The sequence below is a fragment of the Pipra filicauda genome, unplaced genomic scaffold, assembly GCF_003945595.2.
Source record: "Pipra filicauda isolate LSUMZ 115617 unplaced genomic scaffold, ASM394559v2 scaffold135_size2527700_pilon, whole genome shotgun sequence".
Classification (NCBI taxonomy): Eukaryota; Metazoa; Chordata; class Aves; order Passeriformes; family Pipridae; genus Pipra; species Pipra filicauda.
This window is the reverse complement of record NW_024103829.1, coordinates 972,145-996,306: the sequence shown is the minus strand read 5'-3', so window position 1 is coordinate 996,306 and position 24,162 is coordinate 972,145. Positions and strand designations below refer to the sequence as shown.

The window sequence follows — 24,162 nt, the reverse complement described above, 5'->3', positions numbered from 1 at the left end:
CAGTTCCAATTTAGCTCCCTTGTTTATTTTTTCCATGATAATATCCAACCTTGTTCATCATGCTTACAAGCCACTTCTGATGACATGCTTGCCTCATTCAACATAGATGATGGCCTTATAAGAAGAATAAAGCCTGTAGAGACATTCCTGTTCAATACTGAACCATTAAAAACAATCCCAGGATATTTATTAGTTGTATACTTATTTCCTGGATGAAACTGTGGGCACCTAGGCTCGGGATTGAAGGCATTCTGGTTCAACCATAAAAGCAGGATGATACACTTCAACAGTAACACGAGACTCTATTCGGGTCCCAAACTGATCACAGTCTTAATCTGAATCTGGAAAAGACAGAACTGATCTCTCCAGTTTCCAAGGGCACCGGGAAGTTAGAATAGTAGCTTTACTATTGGTTCTTCTCTGGAGTAACTGCTTCACAGAGCAAGCACACTCCAACTTTTAACTCAAATAAAAGGTCAACAACAGCAGAATTAAGGTAAAAAAACCAGATTCCTACTGAGTGAGCATCTTTGGTCACATGTTTGAATGGGATACTGGCACTGGAAAATGGGATGGTAACATAGTTATAAGTTCTCTTTAGTGAAATGACAAATCCAATGTTTTCCCAATATGAACACACGCTAACAAAATTAGAAATAGTAGAGTTTAACTTTTTCTCTTTATAAGTAATTTTTTAGAGTTAAGAAGCAATGTACATTTTCACTAGAAGCACTTTTTTTGCAAAAAGTTTATAGCAACTCCATAAATCCCTGAATTTGGAGAACCTCCCCTTAAGAACATGTGCATTCAGCATGTCCCTGAAAGAGGCAGATAGCATGAATCAATTTGCCTAAGTGCATTGTGCAGCAAATGTTTGTGCAGCAAACATTAGCCACAAAACATAATGCCATTTTTGATAAAGGGACCCTCTGAACAGTAACCCAAGTTATCACTTCTGTAGTCTCATTTTCCCCTTCTGTCAGTAACAGTTCTAATATTTTATATTATAAAGATTTAAAACCTGTTATATTTAGTGGATGGTCTCCTCACTACTTGCCTAGAAGTTACAGTAATTAGTACTTTGAAATTAAAATATGTTTCATTTCTTGAAATTGATAGATTTCCTATACATGCTGCAAATCACTTCTGCACAGGTATTTGGAGAATAGGTTAAGCCCACAGCTACATGTTCAGTGTACTTGTCTGGCTGGGATGGAGCATAACCAGTGGTTTTTATTACTATTGTCTTTAAAGTGTAAGGTTATGAAAAAAGGTGAACACAGCCTTCAGTGCCTCATCTCATAAGCAATAATGAAGGCATATTAATTGTTTTCACTCTTCAGAGGGAAAAGAACTCAGAACAAAGAACATCCTTCAAGTTTAGCAGTCACCATCTAGATAATGAGCAACTAATCACCACTCTCAAACTGTATAATTTTATTTCAATTTCAAAACACAAAAAAATAGGAACATTGTTTTTAAACAAAGCTTACCTTTAGTTTCTTATTTAGTTTACAGCAGTATCTGTATAACATTGCCAAATTTAAAGGTCCAAAATCTCCATAGAAACTGGGGAAAAAAACCAAAAACCAGTGTTATTCATACAAAAGAGCTAGGCAAATTTCAATGTCCATGTTGTTGATAATTAAAGCTGCAAATTAGTAACTTTTGCAGGATACAGAGTAGCCAATATACATGGAACAACAGATAAGTCCTTCATTGGTTCATTTAAGAGGACAACAGTAACAATTAATTTGAACTCATTTGTAGCTTCAGCTTAAGATATTCCAGTAACTACCTTTCTCATTATATACACACACTAACTACAGAATTTTTTTCTTCATCCCATGATATGCAGTCTGGTTTTGACCAAAACTACAGAGTAAAGAATATCAAGACATGATCTACATTTAAGCCATGCTGACATCCTAGATAAAGATTCTACAACTGCTTAAGATGAAAATATATCATTACACAGTATTAAGAATAAGCTACATAGAATTTCTTATGGGTAATAAAATTTATTGAATTATGTCCAGTCTTGATCTGTCTGAAAATTAAGCATATTTCTTCATATCCCATCCTTCACTATTCCAGAGATTATATATTACATATACACTTTATGTTGAATTATTTTTCCCTTTGTCCCACAATCCTCATCTCTAGACCGTTCTTCCAATCTATTATTTATTTCATGTTGTCAATACCAACTCTTCATTGTTCTTGTTTCTCTCCTAGACTTCTAAACAATCTCTTCTAGAGCTTTCTCCCTCTCCATTCATTGTGCAAAACTGCTCAAAATTTAAGCTTCCCCCAATAATTTTCCTTTTGTGTATAGAAATCTGTCTTGATGATCTTCTTGGTGCTTATAACTTCGTTAATATCCTTTTCCCCACATTCTCTCAAATGAGAAAGCCAAGAGCAGTGCAAAAAAGAGACAACTGTATTAGTCTGATCACTATCTAGGACAAGTAGCCTGCCTGCCACACCAATGCTATTTCAGTATCATCTACTTTACAATATCAAGTAACAATGTAAGTGTTGGTTAAGATTCAGTTCAGCCCTTCAGAACAAAATATTAAGATGTAATTACAGAAGCTAACTAGCTGGATGACAGAGCAAGCTATCCAACTACTAGGACTTTATTTGCAGGTTGTACAGAAGTAACCAACTCAAGAGGAAAATCCAGTGGCAGTAAAGCAGGGCCTAACTTCAGAACTCCATCTCAGCTAAGTCTCCAGATATGGTCAACAGTTATAGGTATTTTTAAAATAAAACCCTCCATATGGTTTTTCAGAGGTGAAATAAAAAAAGTTCTAGAGACAAGTATGAGTTATGACAAAAAAGAAATTAAAACTGGAGCTCTAACAACACTGTAGCTTCTAGAAAAGCCATATAGAAGGCTTACTAACATCTCTCCCCATACTGCTGCACTAACACCTTCTTCAAATAAAAAAAAAACAACCACCCTGTCTTGCTCCATTAACTTTAGAGTATTCTTTCACTTAAATATATGATGGAAGAGTAGAACTTAGGATTTAAAGATTATTTTTGAAAAATACTTTTTAAAGTATTATGAAACAACATGGAATGTGATAGTTACTATAAAACAGAATACTTTTTTAAAAACCATTGTGAGCAAAGTAGCTGAAAGATTTAATGGAATACACAGTTCACCTAAAGAACTGAAGAACTCTATAAGCCATGCTTTAGGATAAGTTTTTATTTTATTACTATTCATTTGCTAGAAGTACATCAATATGAAGTCATATATCCACTTCTACTTTTCCACATGATTAAATTCAAACAGAAGTATAGGAAAAGTACACAAAAATTAATTTACAAATTTATCCACAACAGACAAGTTACTATTTTGATGGCAGAAGGATAAAATACATTTGAGTCTATCCATGAAGCAAAATGAAGCTATTAAGCTTCTCAGCCATCGAGTGAAAGATGTCACAATCTTTGACTGACTATTTCTCCATCACCTATTCCCATTAAGTATGGTGTGCTTCTCTTAACACAGTGGAGGCCAGGGGCAGAAGTATCTGTGTTTAAGTCTCTGGTCCTGTCACCATTTGTCTGTGCTGCAGAAACAAAATATTTCTCAGAATTCAAACGCAATCATAAAGGAAAGGTACTTTTAGTCAGTGCTGCACCAGCACTACTACTACACAAAACCACTGACAATTCCCAAGTTATTTACATAACACCATATAGGCAGTATAAACCAGCCACTGGCTTCACTTACAAAACATTGGGGTTTACACGTGAGTCAGAAAGGTTATGTTACACGCATAATTTTAACTTTCTCCACTTAATACCTCTAAAGTGAAATAAGTTGGATTATCCTTTTTTTTTAGTGGGGTTAAGTGAAACAAGTGCTTTACAAACCTCCAAATCAAAGAGTTCTCTGAAAGATAATACAAGGCTCTGTACTGAAGTCAATGAACTCTACAAAATCTTCCTTCAATTTACATCCTTAGACCTAAACACAATTTCTGACATGTTTAAGAAGAAGGGTTTAATCTTATGCACCCTCATTACTTTTTCTATAAAAGCCCATTTATATACTTGAATTAGAGACACTTGATCCTGACTCACCCAGAGGATTTTCATCTTAAGAACAGAATTTTGACATACAGTTAAATGTAAGCAGAAGATGAGAAATGGGAGGTATAGGGAATGGGGAAGAAATGACACACCAAGTCACCATCTGAGTAAAGAATTTTATTGGGTAAAAGTGGAAGATAAATGTAAGAAAAAGTCAAATCCTATTACATGATAGTCACTGATAACAATCCACTCATTATTTTACTTCCACCTCTTTTACATCTAGGTATTTTAACAATGCATTTAAATACAATAAGAAATCGGGATGTCTCTGAAGCTTAAGCCAGTTAAGAGAGAATCACTTACAATGGAGGTGGGAACCACATATGAGGAATAGATAGCAGGTATGGTATTAATTAACATTTAATTATATTTTGTTCTAATCAAGTACCTAGATGATAGCTGAAATTATTCTTCCCCCTCAACCCATGGAGGCTTGCTATCCTTAGGCTTCTCAAACTAAGTAGTAAAACCTCAGAATATACTAGATGAATATTTAAGTAGTCTACTTCAAAAATACTATCATGATGCTACCTGAAAGCAGTAGCTTAAGTTTCTGGTATCTGTATTCTCCTTAGAATAGACTCCTAGAACCACTTCTTCCTATAATTTATTACAACATAAGATCTGAGGCATTTGCTATACTGTATCATAGGAAGGGTCATCCACCTCAAAAGGCCAGCCCATAAAGGGCTCATTGGTTTACTCTGTCATGCAAGCAGCTACTGTAAATTCTTCCAGGGAATTCAATGGAATGCAGCCCTCAACTCTTGAGATAGCAACATCAGTCGTTTCCGACTGCAGTTCCACGGGAGGCCACGTGAAGGTACCATGAGTCAGTTCAAGCCTAACCCGGCACCTCTTCTGAATGCAAAAGTCACTTTTCACTAAGCATTTGAATACCTGACCCTGGAGTTTCAGAAAAATGATAAACAGATTTCCTATCTTGAACTATTGGATGGTGCCTGGTTATAGTCAATGAAGGAATAATATAGCCTGGCACACATTTAATTGAATTGATAACCTCCACAGAATTACAGATTATGCTAAATTGGAAGGGACCCATCAGGACCATCGAGTCCAAGAATCACAGTACATGCCTGACAGTATTGTCCAAACACTTCCGGAACACAGACAGGTTTGGTGCTGTGACCACTTCCCTGGGGAGCCTGTTCCAGTGTCCTGGAACAGGATACTGTTTTTTTTCACCCTCTGGGTGAAAAACCTTCTCCTGATCCAACCCAAACCTCCCCCGACTCAGCTTCATGCTATTTCCTCAAGTCCTGTGACTCGTCACGAGAGTGAAGAGATCAGTACCTGCCCTTCCACTTTCCCTCATGAGGATGTTGAACGTGGCAATGCGGTCTCCCCTCAGTCTCCATTTATCCAGGCTGAACAGACCAAGTGATCTCAGCCACTCCTCATAAGGCTTCCTCTCCAGACCCTTCACCATCTTTGCAGCTCTCCTTTGGATGCTCTCTAGTAGCTTTTTTATATTGTGGTGCCCAAAACTGCACACAATATTCAAGGTGAGGCCGCCCCAGTGCAGAGCAGAGCAGGACAATCCCCTCCCTCGACCAGCTGGCGATGCTTTGCCTGATGCCCCCCCAGGACAGGGCTGGCCCTCCTGGCTGCCAGGGCACCACTGACTCATATTCAAATTGCCATGAACCAGGACCCTCAGGTCCTTTTCCGCAGTGCTGCTCTCCAGCCTCTGGTTTCCCAGTCTATACACACAACCAGGGTTGCCCCATCTCAGGTGCAGAATTCGGCACTTACCCTTGTTAAACTCCATATGGTTGGTGACTGCCCATGTCTCTAATTTGTCAAGGTCCATATTAATATCAGTCAATTGATCAGGCCAAGATATCAAGTTATCTTCCAAAGATAAAATGCACTGCTAATGCCTTACTCCAGATGCCTGATACTTTTTCCCTACAGATGAAAACACCAGAGCGGTAGTTTTCTATTGCCATTCACTTCCCATCAGGGCCTGATGTTACTTGCATGCCTGATGTTACTTGCATGCATACTTACTCAGCCATTGATTTAGTAACTTGAAAATAAAGCCACCATTTCACAACTGCATTCGTTTTCTGGAGTATGTATCCCAGAAAAGGAGTACAACTACTCCCCAAAGTAAAAAGTTTGCCTTCTTGAAGACTAGCAATCATATAAAGTAATTTACCTGCCAAAACAGGAGTCCCCCAAGCTTGAAATTACTCAATCCAAAAGATAAAAGCCAAGAACTTTGTAAAATAACATATATACAGCTTCTTAACTGCAAAGCTTCACTAATTTTTCAGCATTTTACAATTAAAATTTACAATTTTACAATTAAAATTAAGCAATGAGACTGAATTACAGTAAGAGAAAAATTCTCCACTTGTTTCTCCTTCCTTTTTTTCCTAGGCTGGAACATTCAGATTACTGCACTCCAAGGGCCCTACTGCATCTGCTCTGAGTCTGACCATTAAGCAGTACAAAAATCAGGTACTGCAGAAGTGGCCAACTGGCCATTACAGGTACTTGCTTCAAATCATAAGCTGAACACATCTTACACAACAAAGTTCCTGGATGAGCATCAAAAGGATCGGTCCACCCATTCATTACAACCTAACTGCTACTCAGGAAATCTTACCTATTCAGTCTTCTTTCTCCTGCTTCCTAGAGTGTGTTTCTCCTCCCTACTTCTCAAGCACATGAAAATAGGTGTGATACTCAGTGGTACTGTTTCCCTGCTCTAGCCCAGTGATTCCAGTAACACGTGAATTCCTGGGAGCTTTCTTATTTGGGCCGAGACAAAATCCCTAATACTTAATACTACTTAGGGATCGCATGCTTCTGAATAGACAAAGGATGATACAGCAAATATAACCCTGGAAAAATCACCTCACTGCTTGCATCTGGAGGTAGGAATAAAGTAGAGGCTCTGTATTATTCAAAAAAAAAACCCAGGTATTAACTCAATTTCTTCTTGGAACTTCCAAATCCTCCTCAAGATCCAGATTCTTCAAAATCCAACAAGAATTCATTGATTTAAGTTGTAGGTAATTAAACAGCTATTCCAAATACATTCTTTTTTAATGCAATGCTCCTTGACATCAAACATAAATTATGAAGAGGTTCTTCACAAAAAGCTTCCCTCTGGACGAATCTTCAGGTCCTGCTAGAAGCCTAGTCTCTTCGGAAAGAAAGTCATCTTAACAGAGGCCAAGATCCTCAAATGGTCTTTCCTGTACCAAGCTACACTCCTGCCCAATATAAAACTGGGACCTAGAAAACAGTTCTGGTTTATCCTGGTACCCTTTTGGAGGGGGGGGGGGGAAGAAGAGAGAAAAAATTGCTCAATACTACTGGCAAATGCTTTTATCTTTTACCTATGAAAAAGCAAAGACCAATGTGGTATGCAGAGACCAATGCGTAGGTATAAAATTTATGAAACTGCTGGACTGAAAAGCACACCACAGGTGTTAAGGGATAGCACTTTACAAGTATCAAATGTGAAATTATGTCAGAAGTTTGCGTCTGGAGGAAAACTGACACTCAGATCTTCTGATTTAATTTCTGAAGTGAAATTAAAATTTCTCATTTTAAGATGGAAAACGAAATAAAGCTGGAGTATTACTCTTACTACCCACCTGTAAGAATTCAACATACAGAAGTTTTTCTCCTCTGTATTTACATTCACATTGATAGAAGTTAGAAGTTGGGAAATTTCCTTTTTTTTTTTTTTTTTTTTATTTTGGACTTCAGCTTACTAGGTTGTCTTGGTCATCCAACTGTCAAGGTCAAGTCTTCAAAAGTTACTGGAGTGAACAAGGAAGCCCCTGTTCTCTGTGAAGCAACAGCTCTGATTGTTGGAACAAGTTTAAGTTAAAGTTTTCTGTTTCCTTTCAAATGATATAAACCACAGAACGATGGAGAAGTTCAGGTTTCTTATGCAAGCACTGTTACTGAAGAGCAGAAAGAAGCATTTAGCCAAAGCAAAACCAGGCAAGCTAACCCTTACTCTTCTCACAGGAAACTGCTTCTTTGCATATACACAGGCAGTGGAGGAAACAGTACTAACTGAATTTTGTTGTAGCTAAGCATCTGAAAGTCTTATTCTATTGCTGCATAACCAAAGTAGCTAACGTGAAGATTGCTGTGAAATGGGCAAGTAACATGCCATAGCTTGAAAGAAAGCTTTAGTGTAAAGCATAGGATACACAGAGACTATCATATTAACTCCTTTTACGGTCTAGATGATGTCAGAGATTAGATCTGCAAAGGTTGTTTATACAAGAGATCCAAAGTGAGAACAAATGACTGAATAAAACCGTTATGATTTATGAAGGCTGCCATTACAATTTACCAGTAAGAGATTCCTGTTTCACATTATTTAGATTTTCATTTTGTTTGAGAAAGCTACTCAACAATAAAAAAGGACATTAAAAGTTGCTTTGATAAAACTATAAGAAAGCCAAGTTAACCAGTCAAGTGTAGTATTCTCAATCCAGATCTGTTTACTGAAAGGTGAAACATGAAAGACGCTATTCTTAGAGAATAAAAAGCTTCTTACTTAATTGAGGTTTTGCCAAGGCAAGGCTTGTCTATTTGCCAAATGACAGTCTTCATCAAGCTGGATTATTTCTCATTAACTCCATTTTTCTGAAGTAATAGTTACCTGCACTACATTACCCTGAAAGATTGCGTTCCATTATAATCAGTAGCTCAGACTTTCTCAGGAGGAAAGTCAGAGAGTTTCAGAAAACCTCTGACAAAATCTTACAGAAAGAGAACCATTAAAAAGACTTCAGAATTGTATAATTTCATTCAGTTTCTTGTTCTCTTAACTGAGGCATTTACATATCATTTCCCTAGCATAATAGGTTCAAGGTTAAATTGCAGCACATTTAACTAGTGACAGTTGTAGTGAGTTCCTAGTCAGGAAGCATTTCAGATGGGCTTAAATGCTTTTAAGAACACCTTTATTATCTCTTTAAACTGTGCATGTTTAAATAAGACAGTGTTATGAATTAACTAGAACAGCTGAAAACTTCTAGTGAAAACTGAAGGCTAAAGTGCTCAAGATTACATAACCACACTTTGTGTACAATTTAGTAATAAACCACGTGACAGGCTGCAATAGCAAGTCAGCATTTACCAGACCAAAACTTCTGAAACCATTAGATCTAGCACTACGGCTGCTCTGTTTAATAAATGGGGTATACCACTAATGTACAAAATTACTTCCTTATGTCTCTTCAAGAGTGGGAGAAAAAGGAAGCGAGGCAGTAAGTTTTTAAGTACTGCATGATCCAATAACAGGCCCTCTGTAATCAGACAACTCCAAACCTACATATTCATGAGGTTTTCAGATCAGATACTGCTTCAGTGAAGCAAACTGACACGTCTGTAAAGTCAGCTAAATAAAATTCTGTAACAAGCTAACAGAATAAGGCCCAAAGAAAAGCAGTTTATTTCTAAGCTCAATGAAGTATCTTCGTCACTACTGTGATGCATCTAAACAAAGTTAAGCCAATAAGCAGTTGTATTAACATAATTAATTACATACCTCACAAGTGCTGAGGATTGCATACCTGAGTAGACATGTCCTATCCTCCTCCTAAGAACACTGAACAATTCATTTGATAAAAAAGCAGAACTGGCCATGAAATTCTGATCACAACAAGCCAGGTAGGCCATCTTGAATAAAGACTCTGGAAACCACTGTTCTGAGCTATAGCACTTCAACTCACGTCCAAGTATTTATTTTGCTATCATGTAACAAATACTTCAAACCACTTTCTCAGAAAGAAGGCTGCATTTTTGATAAAACGAGCAGCAGATCTGACCTGGTGTATTAAAGTTATATTCCACTACTACTTACAGACGAGCCCTGACACGAAGCTCCCCACTTTGTGTGCAGCCTGTGAAACACAACAGACTGATGTCAAGCTTGCTGATGAGCACAAGGGAAGCTACAGCAAAATTAGTATTTCCCCAAGAACCGAGTCTTGCGTTCTAGTCCTCAATTTGCCTCTAGCAGTCCAAATTCAGAAAGATATTAAAGAGATACATAAAATTGTAACCCTAATGACACCTGCTTTTGCTTCCCTGAGACCATATAAATTTCTTTAAATATGAGGGAGAAAAGAGGGGGGGGAATAAAATGAGGCATGGGTTTACTACTAAATGTTGCATACACTGATAGTGATAGGTGCAGCAATACAAATATCAGGGGAAAGTTTAGCTATGTTATGCCAAAGAGTTAGGTTATTATAGAAAATTCATTCATGCCACCTAGTAACTGTCACTTAATTTCTACCTCATATCACATTTTAGTATTTTGAGAGCACAAAAGCAAGAGTACTATTACGGTATCAAATATAGGATACCTTTAAAACAGGCAAAATAGAGTAGGAACTGTGAATTCAGAAAATACACCGTGAATTACATGTCCAAAATCTTTAGATGTGTTCTAGAAAAAGGAAACTGCTTCCTTCCATTATCTGGTAATTATATGTGATATCAGGTTACACCTGATATGTACTTAACAGATAACTGGGTTCAGGAGTATACCCATGGAATTTCTGTTACACATTAAAGAAAATTACTTTCCCCCTCCCCTTCAAATTTCTCTGTACTTTTTTTTAAATATGACATTGTCCTCACACAAAATATCCCAGTAACAGTCCTTGGTTAGCACAGTCCTCTGTAACTAACAGTAGAGAAGTGTTCCCCCTTCTTACCCATAAGATCAAATGCCACATAAGATTCCTTCACCCTTCCTAGAAGCATATTAAGAATTAAAACTAAAACACCTCACATCAAGAATAACACAGAAGTCAAGAAGGAGAACAAGCTTTTTTCATTAAAGAAAGTGGAACATTTTCACATAAGGCAAATTGCTCAGGACCTTCCCCAATTGAATTCTGCTTTCAATATTAGGTCAACCTTGCCTTGGGGTACTCCCAAGGTGCCTTCCAATCTAAATGCCTTAATGATCATTACAGAACTTACTCCCAACCCAAGCAGCTGATTATAAAAGTCAACTTTCAGCACAAATCATTGAGAACTTCAGTAGAAGATGCACAGCTTAAGATGAGAAAGACTCAAAAACGTGTAGAAAACACACTCTAAAACTGCAAGCTGGGCATAGAAAGTAAGCTAAAACCCAAGGAGGACTGGTTTACATCTTCACAAGAACAGTGCTGAAATCACTATAGAAGTAAAGGAAGAATGGCTGATGCTCACAAATTCTTCAACCCAGATGGAAAGTTTCACAAAAAATAGGAGCACACTTTTTGTTTCACTTCTGTTAAAGCAACGCCTTTGTCAAGTAGCTAGATAAACCATCACACATGAAACAGTTGAGTTGGGAACAAAGTGCAGAGCATCTACTTTTTAACCACAGCATAGAGTGGTTACTTTATTTTTTAAGTCTATTTTATGTCCTTTAGTAGTATTCACAACTATAATCAATTTTACTTTTTACCTTCTATGTGTAGTCAGTGTTTTCCAAACACATGAAGCTTTTACTTCACAGAAAATACTTTTTCAGCTGTTCTAAAGCTACAAAAGCCATCAGGAAGTGCTATTACAAAACCTTCTTATAAAACAAGTTGCAGATGCTCTTTAAAAGCACATTTAAACATTGCATTCTTAAAATTCTATATTAAAGGTGATCACTTCATAACTCTATAAAGGGAAACACAGGAAACAAACTATTGTTTCATCTATTCATGCCAAACAAGAGTCTTCTATTTAAGTCACCATTTAATAAAATGTAATTAGAGATCTTCTCCATGTTTTAAACAAATCTTACAAGGCTCAGATACCCTTCTCCTAGTTCAACTACAACTTAAGCCTTGCAGCTGTTTTTGTGGGTCTTTTTTATAGCAGTAATCTTGTTAAACTAGTTTCAGCTAATATATAAAGATATTCCGGATAACTTTATACTCATGTTCTGTGCAAGTAACTAAATGGGGCAAAAAATACTCTACACAGTATCAAAGTGTGTTGGGAAGACCCTCAGGTGATCACTTTGAATATGCAAAACGTAACAGATCACAACACTTACTTTTCATAGACCAGTTCCTCATCCGTACAAAAGTAGTGGGTATTTACGGTACTTTTCGGTTTATTTCGTAAAGTAGCGAAGTACAACCGATCTGAAAGACAGATTAGGGCAGAGCGTCGGTCGGTGCGGGCAGATGCCCCGCCGGCTGCCCGGGGCACGCCTGTCACCCCGCGGCCCGGGGCGGAAGAGGCTCCGCCGCTCCTTTTTCTGCTGCGTGAGCGGCGGCGGGAGCGCCCGGACCGCTCCGCCCGCGGGCCCTGCCCCGCAGGGCCCCTCCGGGCACCTTCGGGAGCGGCCCCGCGGGCGGGGGAGGCTCTGACCCCGGGCACAGCCGCACACAGCAACAGGTGCCGGCCCCGCGCCCTCCCCGCCGGGGGAGCGGGGGCAGGACCCGCCGAGGTGCGCCCGCGGCAACCGGGGGCGGGCAGCCCGCCGAGCCCGCCAAGAAAAGGGGCCGAGCACGCAGCAAAGCCGGGGCGGGGAGGCGGGAAAAGCCAGCGGGGTTCCTCTCTGAGGGAAGCCTCGGGACCCCCGCGGGCAGGGGACGGGGCGGCTCCCGCCCCGCTCTCACCTTTCACGAACTCCGAGGCTCCCCCCAGCACTTCGGAGGCAGCCGCCGGCGGCTCCATCTTAAACAGGGCGCGGAGCAGCGAGGCGCGGGGCGGCTCCGAGCTCATGGCGCTCTCGGGCAGCGCCGGCGGGGCCGGGGCGCGCTCGCTGGGACCCGACCCGCTGCCCAGAGGGGCCGCCCGCCGGGGCCCACGGTGCTGCGAGCGCGGCGGCCGCAGCCCGCATAGGAGCGGGAGCGGAGCCGAGAACGAGCCTCGGGACACGGCAGGCGAGCGCCCACAAGGACTCCAGCTCCACCCCGCCCCCAGCCGGGAGACGCCCCCGGATAAAGCGGCAGCGGGCGGTTACCAAGCGACCGGCGGCGCTCTGGCAACCGCGTTACGGAGCCTTTGTCTCGCCCGGCCCAGGGCTGACGCCGAGAGTGACCGGCCCCCCCGCGCTCGCCCCCTGGCCCGGCAGCGCCCCTGCTCCGCCAGGCAGCGCCTCTGCGCCCGGCGCGGCCCCGCCTCCGCCCCGCCAGCCCTGCCGCCCACCGCCTGGGCAGTGCCGCCGCGCCCCGCTGAGCTGCTCGCTGCCTTTCCCCGCCCGGGGGCGGCCCGTGGCACAGGGCCCCGCGGGGACAGGGCGGGTGCCGAGGTGCAGCTTGGCGGGGAGCGGCGCTGGGCCGGAGCGGCGCCTCAGCGGCTCGGGCGGGCTCCGGCCGGGGGCGGGCGGGCGGCCGAAGCGATTCTGGGGGAGCCGAGCACGGGGAACCGCGCAGCTCTCGCTGCCCTACCTGGGGCACCACTCACCGTGACAGACAGGCCCGCTCGCCAATCAAGGCCCGCCCTTCTGCGCCTCCAGCCAATGAGCGAGCGCTGCCCGGGGAAGCGCCCCGCCCACGGCCGCCCGCGGGCCGGGGTTTGTGCTGCTCCTGAGGCGGGGACGGGCCGGGCGGGGCAGAGCCCGGGGCAGCGGGGCTCGGGAAGGCGCTTGCGGAGGGGAAGAGCTCTCCTAACACGCTGGCTCGAGCTGTGGGCGCGTTCTTCTGCCACCCTCCTCTTTAGAAAGAATTGGTAAGTGCCAAACAAGGCAGACAGTCCGTTTCATATTTACAACGAAAGCAAAAAGTTGCAAAGAAGAGAGAACTCGAGGAGGAAAAAAAAAAAAGAGAGAAAGAGTTATTCTTCGCCCAAACACCCCCGCTCGCCCCTTGAAGCACCTTAAAAAGATGTTGTAATACAAAGCCATATGCAGCCCTGAGGTTGACATTATTATCACCATCTTTCCCAAACACTATAAATAACCTACTGTAACTACCAGTTCAGATAATTAATCCCAGTGTGTCTGTAAATGAGACTAAACATGAGTGTGTAACACTTCTCACTCCTCAGTTTTTATTCTAGTGTCATAAGCACTGGATAATCTTTAAAGCTTTACAAATAAGGTGAAGTACTACACAAAACACTTCTCTAGTGCAACTTGTTGTGTAGTTGCTTATTTATTTTTTGTCTTGGTTCTAATAATTTATACCTGTGTTCTTACATTGCTTTATTTTTTTTTTAAAAAGTTCCAGAGCTAATATTCCTAAATATGAATTTGTTTGGACCTGATCCTGTGAACCTAATCAGAAATACCATTCTCAGTACTGTTCCGTACAAGATGCTTACATGAATGAGACTATAGCTGTAACAGCACATTAAATAAAGGTTGTTGGTGGAAGGTATTTACTTTTCATGGAAATCAATGGGTTTATTTTTCCTTATATAGGAAAGTCCTTTCTATACGACTTTCACTTGTATTTAACCCTTAATTAAATTTTTTTTTTTTACTTACAGGCAATTGTCTAAGGCGTACCATAGCCTTACCTGTAAGAAAAGGGGTAGTAAGGTATTACTAGAACATTTATATTACAGAATGTAATTACATTAATGTATTACAGAACCATAGTTTTTATAACACCCTTTTTGACTTAAACTTTCACTACAGTTCCAGGTAACATTTCTAAGTCTATGCTGCACTTAAGGGGAGTTTGAATGAGCATACTCAAAATAGTCTTAAGAATACTTTCTTTGGCAACAGAAGCAAAGATGGAGCAGTGGAACCATCTGCTATCTGGAATCCAGAGTCCTTAGAAACTGTTTGTGTTGAAGCCTATTATTTGTAAACCCATCTAGCTGGACGCTGAATCTAGGAACTGAAGAAACCGAAGCCCTGCTGTCAAATGTTTGCATACTGCTTATACACCTTTTGCAAAATTACAAATACTATTTTCATTGCATAGAAGTTCTCATTTGTGGCAATTAGCAACAGCCTTTGTAAGCATCGGAAATACTTAAACTGATCTTTCTTTTCTTCCTTGTAAAAATATGTACAGAATAACCAAGTTTTTTCAATTTCAGTATTGCATCTTGTAGTTTTTACTATGATAATTTAACTAATTCTTCCTTGTAAAATCCTAGCTTTAAGAATGTTTTCAACCAGTACAACTTTTTATAATCAATTCTAATTACTCGTTTTAACATTTGATATCAAATATCAAGGCTACAGTGACATCTTGTGGCATTTTTTGGTAAAGAAGTAATTTTCTTGTAGTCCTGTTACAGTATTTGAACACTAATATCCTGACTTTTTCAACTAGGATTGATCTTTCAGGTATTTTAAAACCCTATGTTGCATAAGCACTAATTTCTACAGAACATTCAGAGGTGGTGATGAATCTGTTTAGACTCCAAAATATTTACAAATGACAAGTAATCTAAGTAATATCTTAGAAGAAATAATCACATGCATATTATTATGTTTTTCACTAAGGAATCCCAAAGCACTTTTATAATCACCAAAGGATAAAAATCAGCCTTTAAAAAATAAGCAAACAAAACCCTTTTGGTTCCCAAACAAAATGAATTCTGACTGGAGCTGAAGTCTTACCATTGAATTTTCTTTCCTATCTAAGACTAACTGCTTAAGGCTGTGTCTTTTCGATGTCTTCCCTCACAAGTGGGCCTTACCTAAATTAAATGAGTGTATGTGGCAACAAGTACACGTTTTTTAAAAAAAGAAATCTTGGTGCTGCTCATCTGTATGCAAACTGTGAGCTTACTTTAGACATCTTAACACTGAAAATTTTGGTAAATAATCTGAAAATCATCACAAATCTGCTTTCTGTATTTTATTTGACAATGGTACAAATTAAATTTAACAATATCATTAAAAGCTTGTTCTATTAATTTTTTCACTGATACAGAAGAACAAAAAAAACCCAGAACAAATCAAAACAACTCCTTCCATCCAACACAGAGCCCGATACTAAGATTTGGCTGAGCTGACAGTTTGTTTCACATTTTAAAAATAAGACAAACAACAACTGTGAGTCTTCACAATTCTAGCTGATACTGCACAGAACAGAAATTCCAGAAGACCAGTAAGTAAATGAAATACAGTAAACTACAACTGGGAAAGTTGCATTTCTGGAAAGATGATAGACCTGTTTGTATACTACTAAGCACTACAACACAATAATTAAAAACTACTTTTCACTATTACAACAAAATAAAGCAGACTTTACAATGCCATGTTAAGATTTTGCCCTTTAAGTCTTACAAAAGTACTAGGAAGACTTCACTGAACAGAAATCAAATCCTTTAGCACTGATAGAACACGGCAAAAGAATCCTCTGTTCCCCCAAAGACTCACACCCTGCTGTAAAGAACTTGTCACATTCTTCAATCACTTTTTGTTCAGCTAATGTATTACAAAAAAATGATAAAATTATACATTTTTTGTGCAGATGCTATTTGTTTACCAGGTATTAGCTGTTATTGGTTGCCCACAGATACCTTTGAACTTATACTAAGAATCAATTAAAAGCTGATGCAGATGAAACTAAATCTGCTTTGGATGCCAAATCTGATTCTGTGGTCCAGGAAAATCACTGTCTTTTGTTCTTTCTTCCATACCATTAAAAAAAAAACCAAAAAACCCAACCCTTCTGCAACTGCAATGGAAAAGGTTTGTCCTGTCTATGTTAACACAAGGTTTCCAGAACTACAGAGCCCCAGTTTAACAAAAGCTATTGACAGCAGCTCTGTTTCTTGCTACAAATGAAGCCAGGGAATTCAGAGACTGATAACAGTCCATCCCTGTTAAATATTACTGTAGTGTAAAATACTTTTTTTTCCTAATGCTTTACCCATTCATTGCACATTTTAATTCTGTTGTCATAGTCACCAAAACCAGAGAAGGAACTAGAAAGTAAATACGCATTTGAAAGAGTAGTTAAAAAAAACCCAACAGATCTGTACAATTACAAAATGTACACTGTAATAAATGTAGAACAGCTTGCTCTTACTAGGAATTGTAAATAAGACATTTTTAACAAGTGAGGATTTTCCTGGGCACATTTTTGTATCAATGTAAATGCAAAATATCAAAATAAAACTATGTACTAAAGAGAGTATTAATAAATAACATCCCATCCATTTCTTTGACTGCTTATGTAAGTGTCATATTTCATGTATTCATGTTTCTTACATTTCCAACTACTAGGATTTACCTTTCAGCTGCTTGCAGTGTTTCAGCAACTCTAGGCAAATCAATAATAGGAAAAAAAACCACATCACAGATCATTTTCCACTATCTCAGCAGGAATAGATATGGTAGGCAATGGTTTTAGGACTATCTGAGATTAAGGTGAGGTACTCTTCTTGCTTTCTTAGCAGCTTCAGAACATCTCAGGACACCGAACAGCTTATATACAAACTTCAAAGGGGTTTTGTACAGGAGTGTAGAAGCCTGGCCAGCAGTTCACTGTAGCTCTTCTACAGTTTCACTGGGAACAGAAGGAGGTGAGGAGAGGGAAGGCAAGGAAGCATCTCAACATATAACCGTCAAAAATATGCCCAGGTCTCATTAGACTAGATACGTTTATTTGAGAAAAAAAAATCAAAATGTAAGATCTGAAGGGTGGGAGTGCATTTTTGACTGCATGTTTCTAAAGAATTGGCCTAATAATTATAGTAGCTTTTCAGATTTTAAGGAAAGAGGATGATTTTATCACAGCTAAACATTGTTATATATTAAGTTTTTAGAAAACTTACCTTGGTGAATTAGTTAGAAAGGAAAAAAAAAAAAACACATAAAAAGCCCAAAAGCCCAATGGAGAAAAATCAGAGGCTACACAGAGGGATGGCCAAGATGCAGTAATTACACCTTATTCTCTCCTTGAACCCAGTGGAGTTTACTGAGTACAGTTCAACATTTAACACCTTAAATTCATTGGCTTACATTTTATTTTTGTGATTTGCATAATTAGGAAAACCAAACTGAGAAATCATGATATTAGAATATTTTAAGGGCATGCCATCATAAATATTAACCAGTTTATTTACACAGTAGGATCTCTGTAACAAATGCTCTGCTCGGTGCCACATTCCCGAATAGCCACTGTTAGTGTCTTTTTCTAAATTTCTTATATCAACAGGCTTCACAAACACTCCTGAAGGCTTTCCAGTATGCTTGGCTACCAGAAAATTCATGGCAATATCATCACAATTTTGAGTTTCATCTATTAAGGCGTAAACTGCTTCTGGCTGTCGTTGAAAGTCTTCTAAATATCCACTGTGAAAAAATGCTGCACCAATAAGAACCATAGAATACTGATCTCCATTTCCAAATCCAGGGTTCTGCAATTCAAAGCTACCATAACTGTATACGCCTGAAGGAGTAGAAATGTGCTTTCTAGGAACAAATCCCACTATATGCTCTGGAAATTGCTGAAAGAAAAAAGAAATTTAAAAGAAATCAAAGTGAACCCCACACTGTGAAATGTGTGTTAAGTACGTTCATAAGAGAGATTTATCCATTTTTTAAATGAGAGGAGCACAAGATTATTGCCAGGAAATAATTAAATTGTTGACATATGGTCCTTTGATCTGCATAAATGTTGCAATTAAATACAGTTTCACAAAACTGACACACTATGCCTCATTCCACATCATGCAGTGCCAAGAAACATCTTTCCACAAATTGCAGCTGTGTATTTGGCACTGAAAATAACTTTACAGACATTTTATCTTGTTTTGCAAAGCGTAACACTTTTGTTTAACAAACTACTATACTACAATAAACGTAAATAAATTCAGCAGTTAGCACCTTCATGTTTTCGTAAGTAAGAGTTACAATTTTAAAGTTATAGATTACAGGTACAGCTACTACAGAAGATTATTTTTGTAATTTCTACTATTCAACACTTCAGTCCTTCCAAAATCTAACTTTACAGATAGAGAACCAATGGTCAAACATTATGATACAGTATTACTCCAAATAAACCCGTTAATCTCAATTGTAAGTCACAAATACTGCCAGCCAAGATGCGAAACATTACCTGCCAAACAGAAAAGGCAAAAGCAAGGTCATGAGCACTGACTAGAGTGTCATCATCCATCATTAAAACAGCTGAAGGGAGGAAAAAAAAAGAAAAACTTTTAATTTGTCAAAAGATTAAATACACGAGCACAGTACGCAGCACAGTATTTGACAAATTAAATGTGAAATTTCTATAACCATTAAGCTGAATTACAACTCCCTGAAAGAAGATTGAGAAAACACAACTATATTTCAAAGCTAAAGCAAGGTTGCAGCTTTGTGGTAGCTGGAAGCAAACCTAAGTTTTGGATTATTTGCCAGGCTGGAACAAAACCGAGCAACTTTTGATCATCTGTAGTACAGCTGGAGAGATATGTGTTGGAAAACTTGGAAGCGTTTGGCAAAGCAGCTTAAAATTCTACTAATCTTGTGTAAAGATACAACTAAAATAGAGTTAGAAACCTTTCTTTAGCATGTGAGCCTTATAAAGGATTCTTAGAGTAAAATTTTACTCATCTCCTCACTACTTGAAAGTTCTAAGTAAGCAAGTTAAATAAATTGCACAGGCAACATTCAATGTGATTAACTATAGAAGGAAGACTCTTTGCCTTGAATTTTAGACAAAAGACTATCAGGAAGTGGAAAAGGAAGGATATTCTTGGAACTTCAGATGCATTAAAGCTTTTTAAATTTACAGTAGGCACAAATCCTATTACAGTAAATAAAACACTTGGGAAGTTGAAGTTTCTAATGTCTTCCTAGAAATCGTGGGTTTGGAGTAGCAAGGCATGTTAGGAAGGGGGCAGTAAATAGAATTACCTTTACTAATCATGAGTAAGGTCAGGTCTGTAATGCAACATATGGGGTTTTTTTCCACTTGAAACAAACAGGACTTATTGTTGTACACCTCCTGGAAAGAGCTTAGGAAGAATATTTAGATGAATAGCCAAAAGACTGGGGAAAATACTCTTAAAAGGGATGCATAATTTGAGATAAAAAGCCAGACAGCTAGGGAGGGAGGTTTCTCAGAAGAGCAGAACATGCTTGAGAACTCAGTCTTAAAGGAATGGATTAAATCAAGTCTTTACCAGATAACTTAAGTCCAGATCAGTGCACACACTCAACAAATACATGCATTATGAATTTCAGTTTATGCTACAAAAGGAAGAGAGGCTGAACTACCTATGTCTCCCTGACAAAGGAAATGGGGAACAGTTGCAAAAGCCCATGAAATACTTTGACATCCCTCTTCTTTTTCCTTACTCTTCACTGACAGCCTGTTGGTGGTGTGCATCTGACATCAGAACATCGGTTTCCTCTATACTACCCACGTTCTAAGTGACCCAGCACATCCACGGATTTATTACATAGTATAACTCAAACCATCTCTCTTTTAGCATTCAGATTTTAAGCATGAAAATAATATCAGTAGTAGTGATATGAACTGCTGATTACCTTTTGTTTCCAGCTCAGGGAAATTCTGCAGCCTGTTTCTCATGCGATTTACACTTTGAACTTTAAAGACAACAGGGACAGGATGAGGCCCCAAGGAATTCCACATCTCCTCTGGTGTCTTCTCACCAATGTTGTTCCACACAACAATTACTTTATGTAGGTTGGGGATGGCTTGATAATGATTTAAGAGCTTTAGCAGTAAGTCAGTTCTATTATATGTCTGCATAATAAGAGTAAATGAATCCAAGGCAGACTGACTCTGGGGTTTTGGTTCCCTTCTCAAATTGGGCAATTTGTCATCTTTGATGCTGGGAAGCAAAGCTGTTAAAGCACCTGCCACAAGAAGTAAGACGATGATCACCACAGAGGTGAAGCGGAGTAGGCGGATTCCCATAACTCTTCCTGGAAGCTTACAGAAGTGAAAATACCTTCAAAACAAGTAACAAGAAAGGAAAAGTCATTAAATCCATGTTAATGAGCAGAACTTCCATAATATTAAGCAGATTTTGGTTCAAGTAAATAAATAAGGAGGATTTTAGGATTTTGGCCAATTACTGTCAAGACAGATACTTCTGGTACTCTGTTTCTATGCTTACTTGCTTTTCACCTTTTTTTGTTAACTTTGAATTTCATTTTTTTGTGAAAATTAATCCAGAATAATTCTTCAGATTGTTCATTGTTTCTTATTTCCTCAGTATGTGTTTTTGACTGAACATAGATATATTTCATCAAACCTATCCAGCTGAAATTAGAAGGCAAATTTGTACTGATTCAGTATTTTCAGCACTGCAGGAGCTCTACTTTAGCTGGGAAGCAAAAGGGAGAGAAGATGCTTCCTCAAGAGCTCCTCATACAGCTTCCCCTCAAGGCCCTTCACCATCTTTGTAGGTCTCCTTTGGATGCTCTCTAATAGCTTTATATCCTTCTTTTATTGTATTCTTACATTAATTCTTATGTTCATATATAGCTGCACGGGACCACCTGGAGGTGAGGCCGCCCCAGTGCAGAGCAGAGATGGACAATCCCCTCCCTCAATCGTCTGGCCATGCTTTGCCTGATGCCCCCCAGGACAGGGTTCGCCCTCCTGGCTGCCAGGGCACTGCTGACTCATGTTCAACTTGCCAGCGACCAGGACCCCCAGGTCCCTTTCCATGGCACTGCTTTCCAGCCTCTGATTCCCCAGTCTTATATCCAGGGTTGCCCTGTCCCAGCTGCAGAATCCAGCACTTGTATTTGTTAAACTTCATACAGTTTCCTTTTCTCCTCCTTTACTTGTAAGATTAGTATGAATTGAATGCAAGATGAATGCTCTAAGCTTGCTACTAAGTAGTTACTCATCTATACATATTACTCATGTTAGTAATTTCTAGGTTTTCAGCAGGGAATTCTGATCAAATTCAGTGATCCAGGACAGCTGAACAATTACAATTTGAGAGTGGTTTTTCACTGATTTTTTAATCCTTCTTTTCCAAAGTGCAAATACCATGCTTGAAAATGTGAATGTAAATTATTTTAATCTAAAAAGCCTCACGACTCACCTCATTGTTGCCAAGTAGGATCGTTTTTTCCCCTCTTCTTTTTTTAGGGCAGTTGTTTGTGATCTTTAAATCTGTTGGAAATTAAAGGGACTCTATAATTGAAGATCAACAATTATCTACATGCTACCCAGCATTCTTTTACAAATAAAAGTTCCTCTCTATTAATTGGCTGATATACGCATTCATGGCAATTATCCCATCCTTTTTCCTATTGCTCAGTTGAATTGTCTCTGCCTGTCAATGAACACTCCAGAAAGAAGTTATTACACCAGATGGTCAAAAAGAAAAGAACAGCATGTTTCTCTACTCGCAAAATTATCGCCTTGTGCCAGTGCAATGTCTGTGTGTTCCATCCTTAAGTTCAACTACAGAGATATAAGGAGTTCTCCAGAACCTCACCAGCTGTTGCTTTGTTCACCAGGCACCACTAAAATATATATTTGGCTACCACAGTCAGGCAAGTACTCCCAATGAAGTTATTTTATTTTATGGCTCATCCCGTTCACGTTCTCCTTCCACTGAGTTAACAAGTTACATCAGGGATTTAAGACACAGAATTTTGTTCTTCCCATCTGGTTTGGCAGCTTGGAAAATATAAGTGTAAGCACATAAAGGAAGGATGTACAAGATCCTTCCTTTTGCAGGACAGCAGAAGAAACTTGTGTCTGTTAAGGCTCTTAGACTGTGGGAGGGATTTTGTTCCTTTAAAACTAGAAAGAGTCTTTAATTTTGATTTAGGAAAAGTACTGTGAAAGCTCAGAGAACAAGAATTTGCTGAATTTGTTGAATAACTGAACCAATGTGAATTTCATAGGAGAAATTTGAGCTATATAAACTTGCTTCTTAAAAATACAGATTTGCCAATTTGTGTGTATAACAATCAGAATATGTCCACGTATACAGGTCTTCCCAAATCTGAGTTCCAATTTTACCACTATTTTGTGAGGAGAGGTCACTGAAACTATTTCCAGAAGCTAATAATTTGTTTTGGTTGCCTAATTTTATAGGTTTAAACAATCACATCTGATTTCTAAAAATTATTAGCAGGAGTGGCTACTCAGCATTTATGAGGTCCACTGTATCCTCATCGTATGTGCTTTTGAAAACCTTAGATCCTCTTTCCCCAGTTTGCAACCTAGTTGCAACAATACTTACCACTACTACTGTAACGATAAATTAAAATTTAAAAGCATACAATATTGTTTGCTGTTTATGAGGCTTCCTTGCTTATAACACATTCTAGTGTTTACAACATGTAGTGACAAGCAAGGATTATATTATACAGTCCCTAATTAAAATAAGCGCCTATTTAGATTTTTTTGGAATTATCATCACGGCACTTTCTGATGTGCCGTGAAAGCGCAGATCGGTTTTGCCAGTTAAATTATGAAACTGCAATGCAGGATTGACCTCTTTTAAGAAACCGTACAGTACTCCCTGTACACAACACAAAATAAAAATGACGAAAATAAAACCCCGCTGTCAAAACCCAGTGTCTTAATCCTCGTTCCGAGGAAAAGATTTTTCGAGCGGGTGCCCCTCCTTTGGCGGGCAGCACCCCGTTAGCAGCACCCCGCAGCACTTCGGTGCGGCCCGGCAGCACCGCAGCATCAGCATCTCCCGCCCCGCGCCCGCGGCTTCGCTCACGTTGCGCTTCCTCCGGCCGGGCGGTGCTCCCGAGGCGGCACCGGCAGGGCAGGGCAGGGCGGAGGATCAGAGGTGCCGGCCCCGCACCACCGCCCGCACAAGCCCCTCCGGTGACTCAGGGGCGGCCCCGCGGCAGCGCCGCTTCCTGCGGGGCGTCCCCGCGCTTCCTCCCGGCAGGCTCCGCGCCGCACGGCGGGTCCCCGAGCCCCGGCGGTCACACGCGGGGCGCGCCGCGCCCCCGCCCCGCGCCGAGCGCCGCCGCGACAGCTGCGCCGGGAGCGCCCGGCATCGCCAGCGGAACGCGCGCGAGCGGCTGGCACGGCGCGGGGCGGACCAGGGCTCCCGCCCCGGGCGCGTTGTGTGTCCCCAGCGGGCAGCGCGCCCTGCCCCGCGTTCTCCCCCGCAGCCCCGGCCCGGCCCCCG

General features: G+C 40.1%; 3 protein-coding genes across 3 annotated transcripts in view; 1 reads left to right on the top strand and 2 right to left on the bottom strand.

Moving 5' to 3' along the window:
* Positions 1 to 13,444, bottom strand: part of CDC14A (cell division cycle 14A) — a 56,817-nt gene extending 43,373 nt beyond the window's left edge. Inside the window, 3 exon segments of the mRNA XM_039378331.1 lie at positions 1,494 to 1,569; positions 12,185 to 12,275; positions 12,756 to 13,444. Coding sequence (XP_039234265.1) covers positions 1,494 to 1,569; positions 12,185 to 12,275; positions 12,756 to 12,861 — 273 coding nt within the window. The 5' untranslated portion in view covers positions 12,862 to 13,444.
* LOC120322611 (translation initiation factor IF-2) lies at positions 12,860 to 14,718 on the top strand. Its single transcript, XM_039378363.1, has 2 exons — positions 12,860 to 13,809; positions 14,304 to 14,718. Exons 1-2 carry the CDS (start codon positions 12,860 to 12,862, stop codon positions 14,344 to 14,346), a joined length of 993 nt encoding a protein of 330 aa, XP_039234297.1. The 3' UTR covers positions 14,347 to 14,718.
* Positions 14,719 to 15,890: 1,172 nt separating this feature from the next.
* EXTL2 (exostosin like glycosyltransferase 2) lies at positions 15,891 to 24,083 on the bottom strand. Its single transcript, XM_027740748.2, has 5 exons — positions 23,740 to 24,083; positions 22,093 to 22,163; positions 20,555 to 20,982; positions 19,119 to 19,189; positions 15,891 to 18,507 (listed from the first exon to the last, which is right to left on the bottom strand). The coding sequence occupies exons 2-5, from the start codon at positions 22,095 to 22,097 to the stop codon at positions 18,016 to 18,018; spliced, it is 996 nt and encodes a 331-aa protein (XP_027596549.1). The 5' UTR covers positions 22,098 to 22,163; positions 23,740 to 24,083; the 3' UTR covers positions 15,891 to 18,015.
* Between the last annotated feature and the right edge of the window lie 79 nt (positions 24,084 to 24,162).

Coding starts and splice junctions, on each gene's coding strand:
- LOC120322611 (XM_039378363.1), top strand. CDS start 12,860: ATGGCGCTCTCGGGCAGCGCCGGCGGGGCCGGGGCGCGCTCGCTGGGA. Junction 13,810..14,303: donor CTCCTCTTTAGAAAGAATTG/GTAAGTGCCAAA, acceptor TTTTTTAAAAAG/TTCCAGAGCTAATATTCCTA.
- EXTL2 (XM_027740748.2), bottom strand. Junction 19,190..20,554: donor CCCTGAGCTGGAAACAAAAG/GTAATCAGCAGT, acceptor TCCTCCCTTCAG/CTGTTTTAATGATGGATGAT. Junction 18,508..19,118: donor TTGCCTTTTCTGTTTGGCAG/GTAATGTTTCGC, acceptor TTTTTCTTTCAG/CAATTTCCAGAGCATATAGT.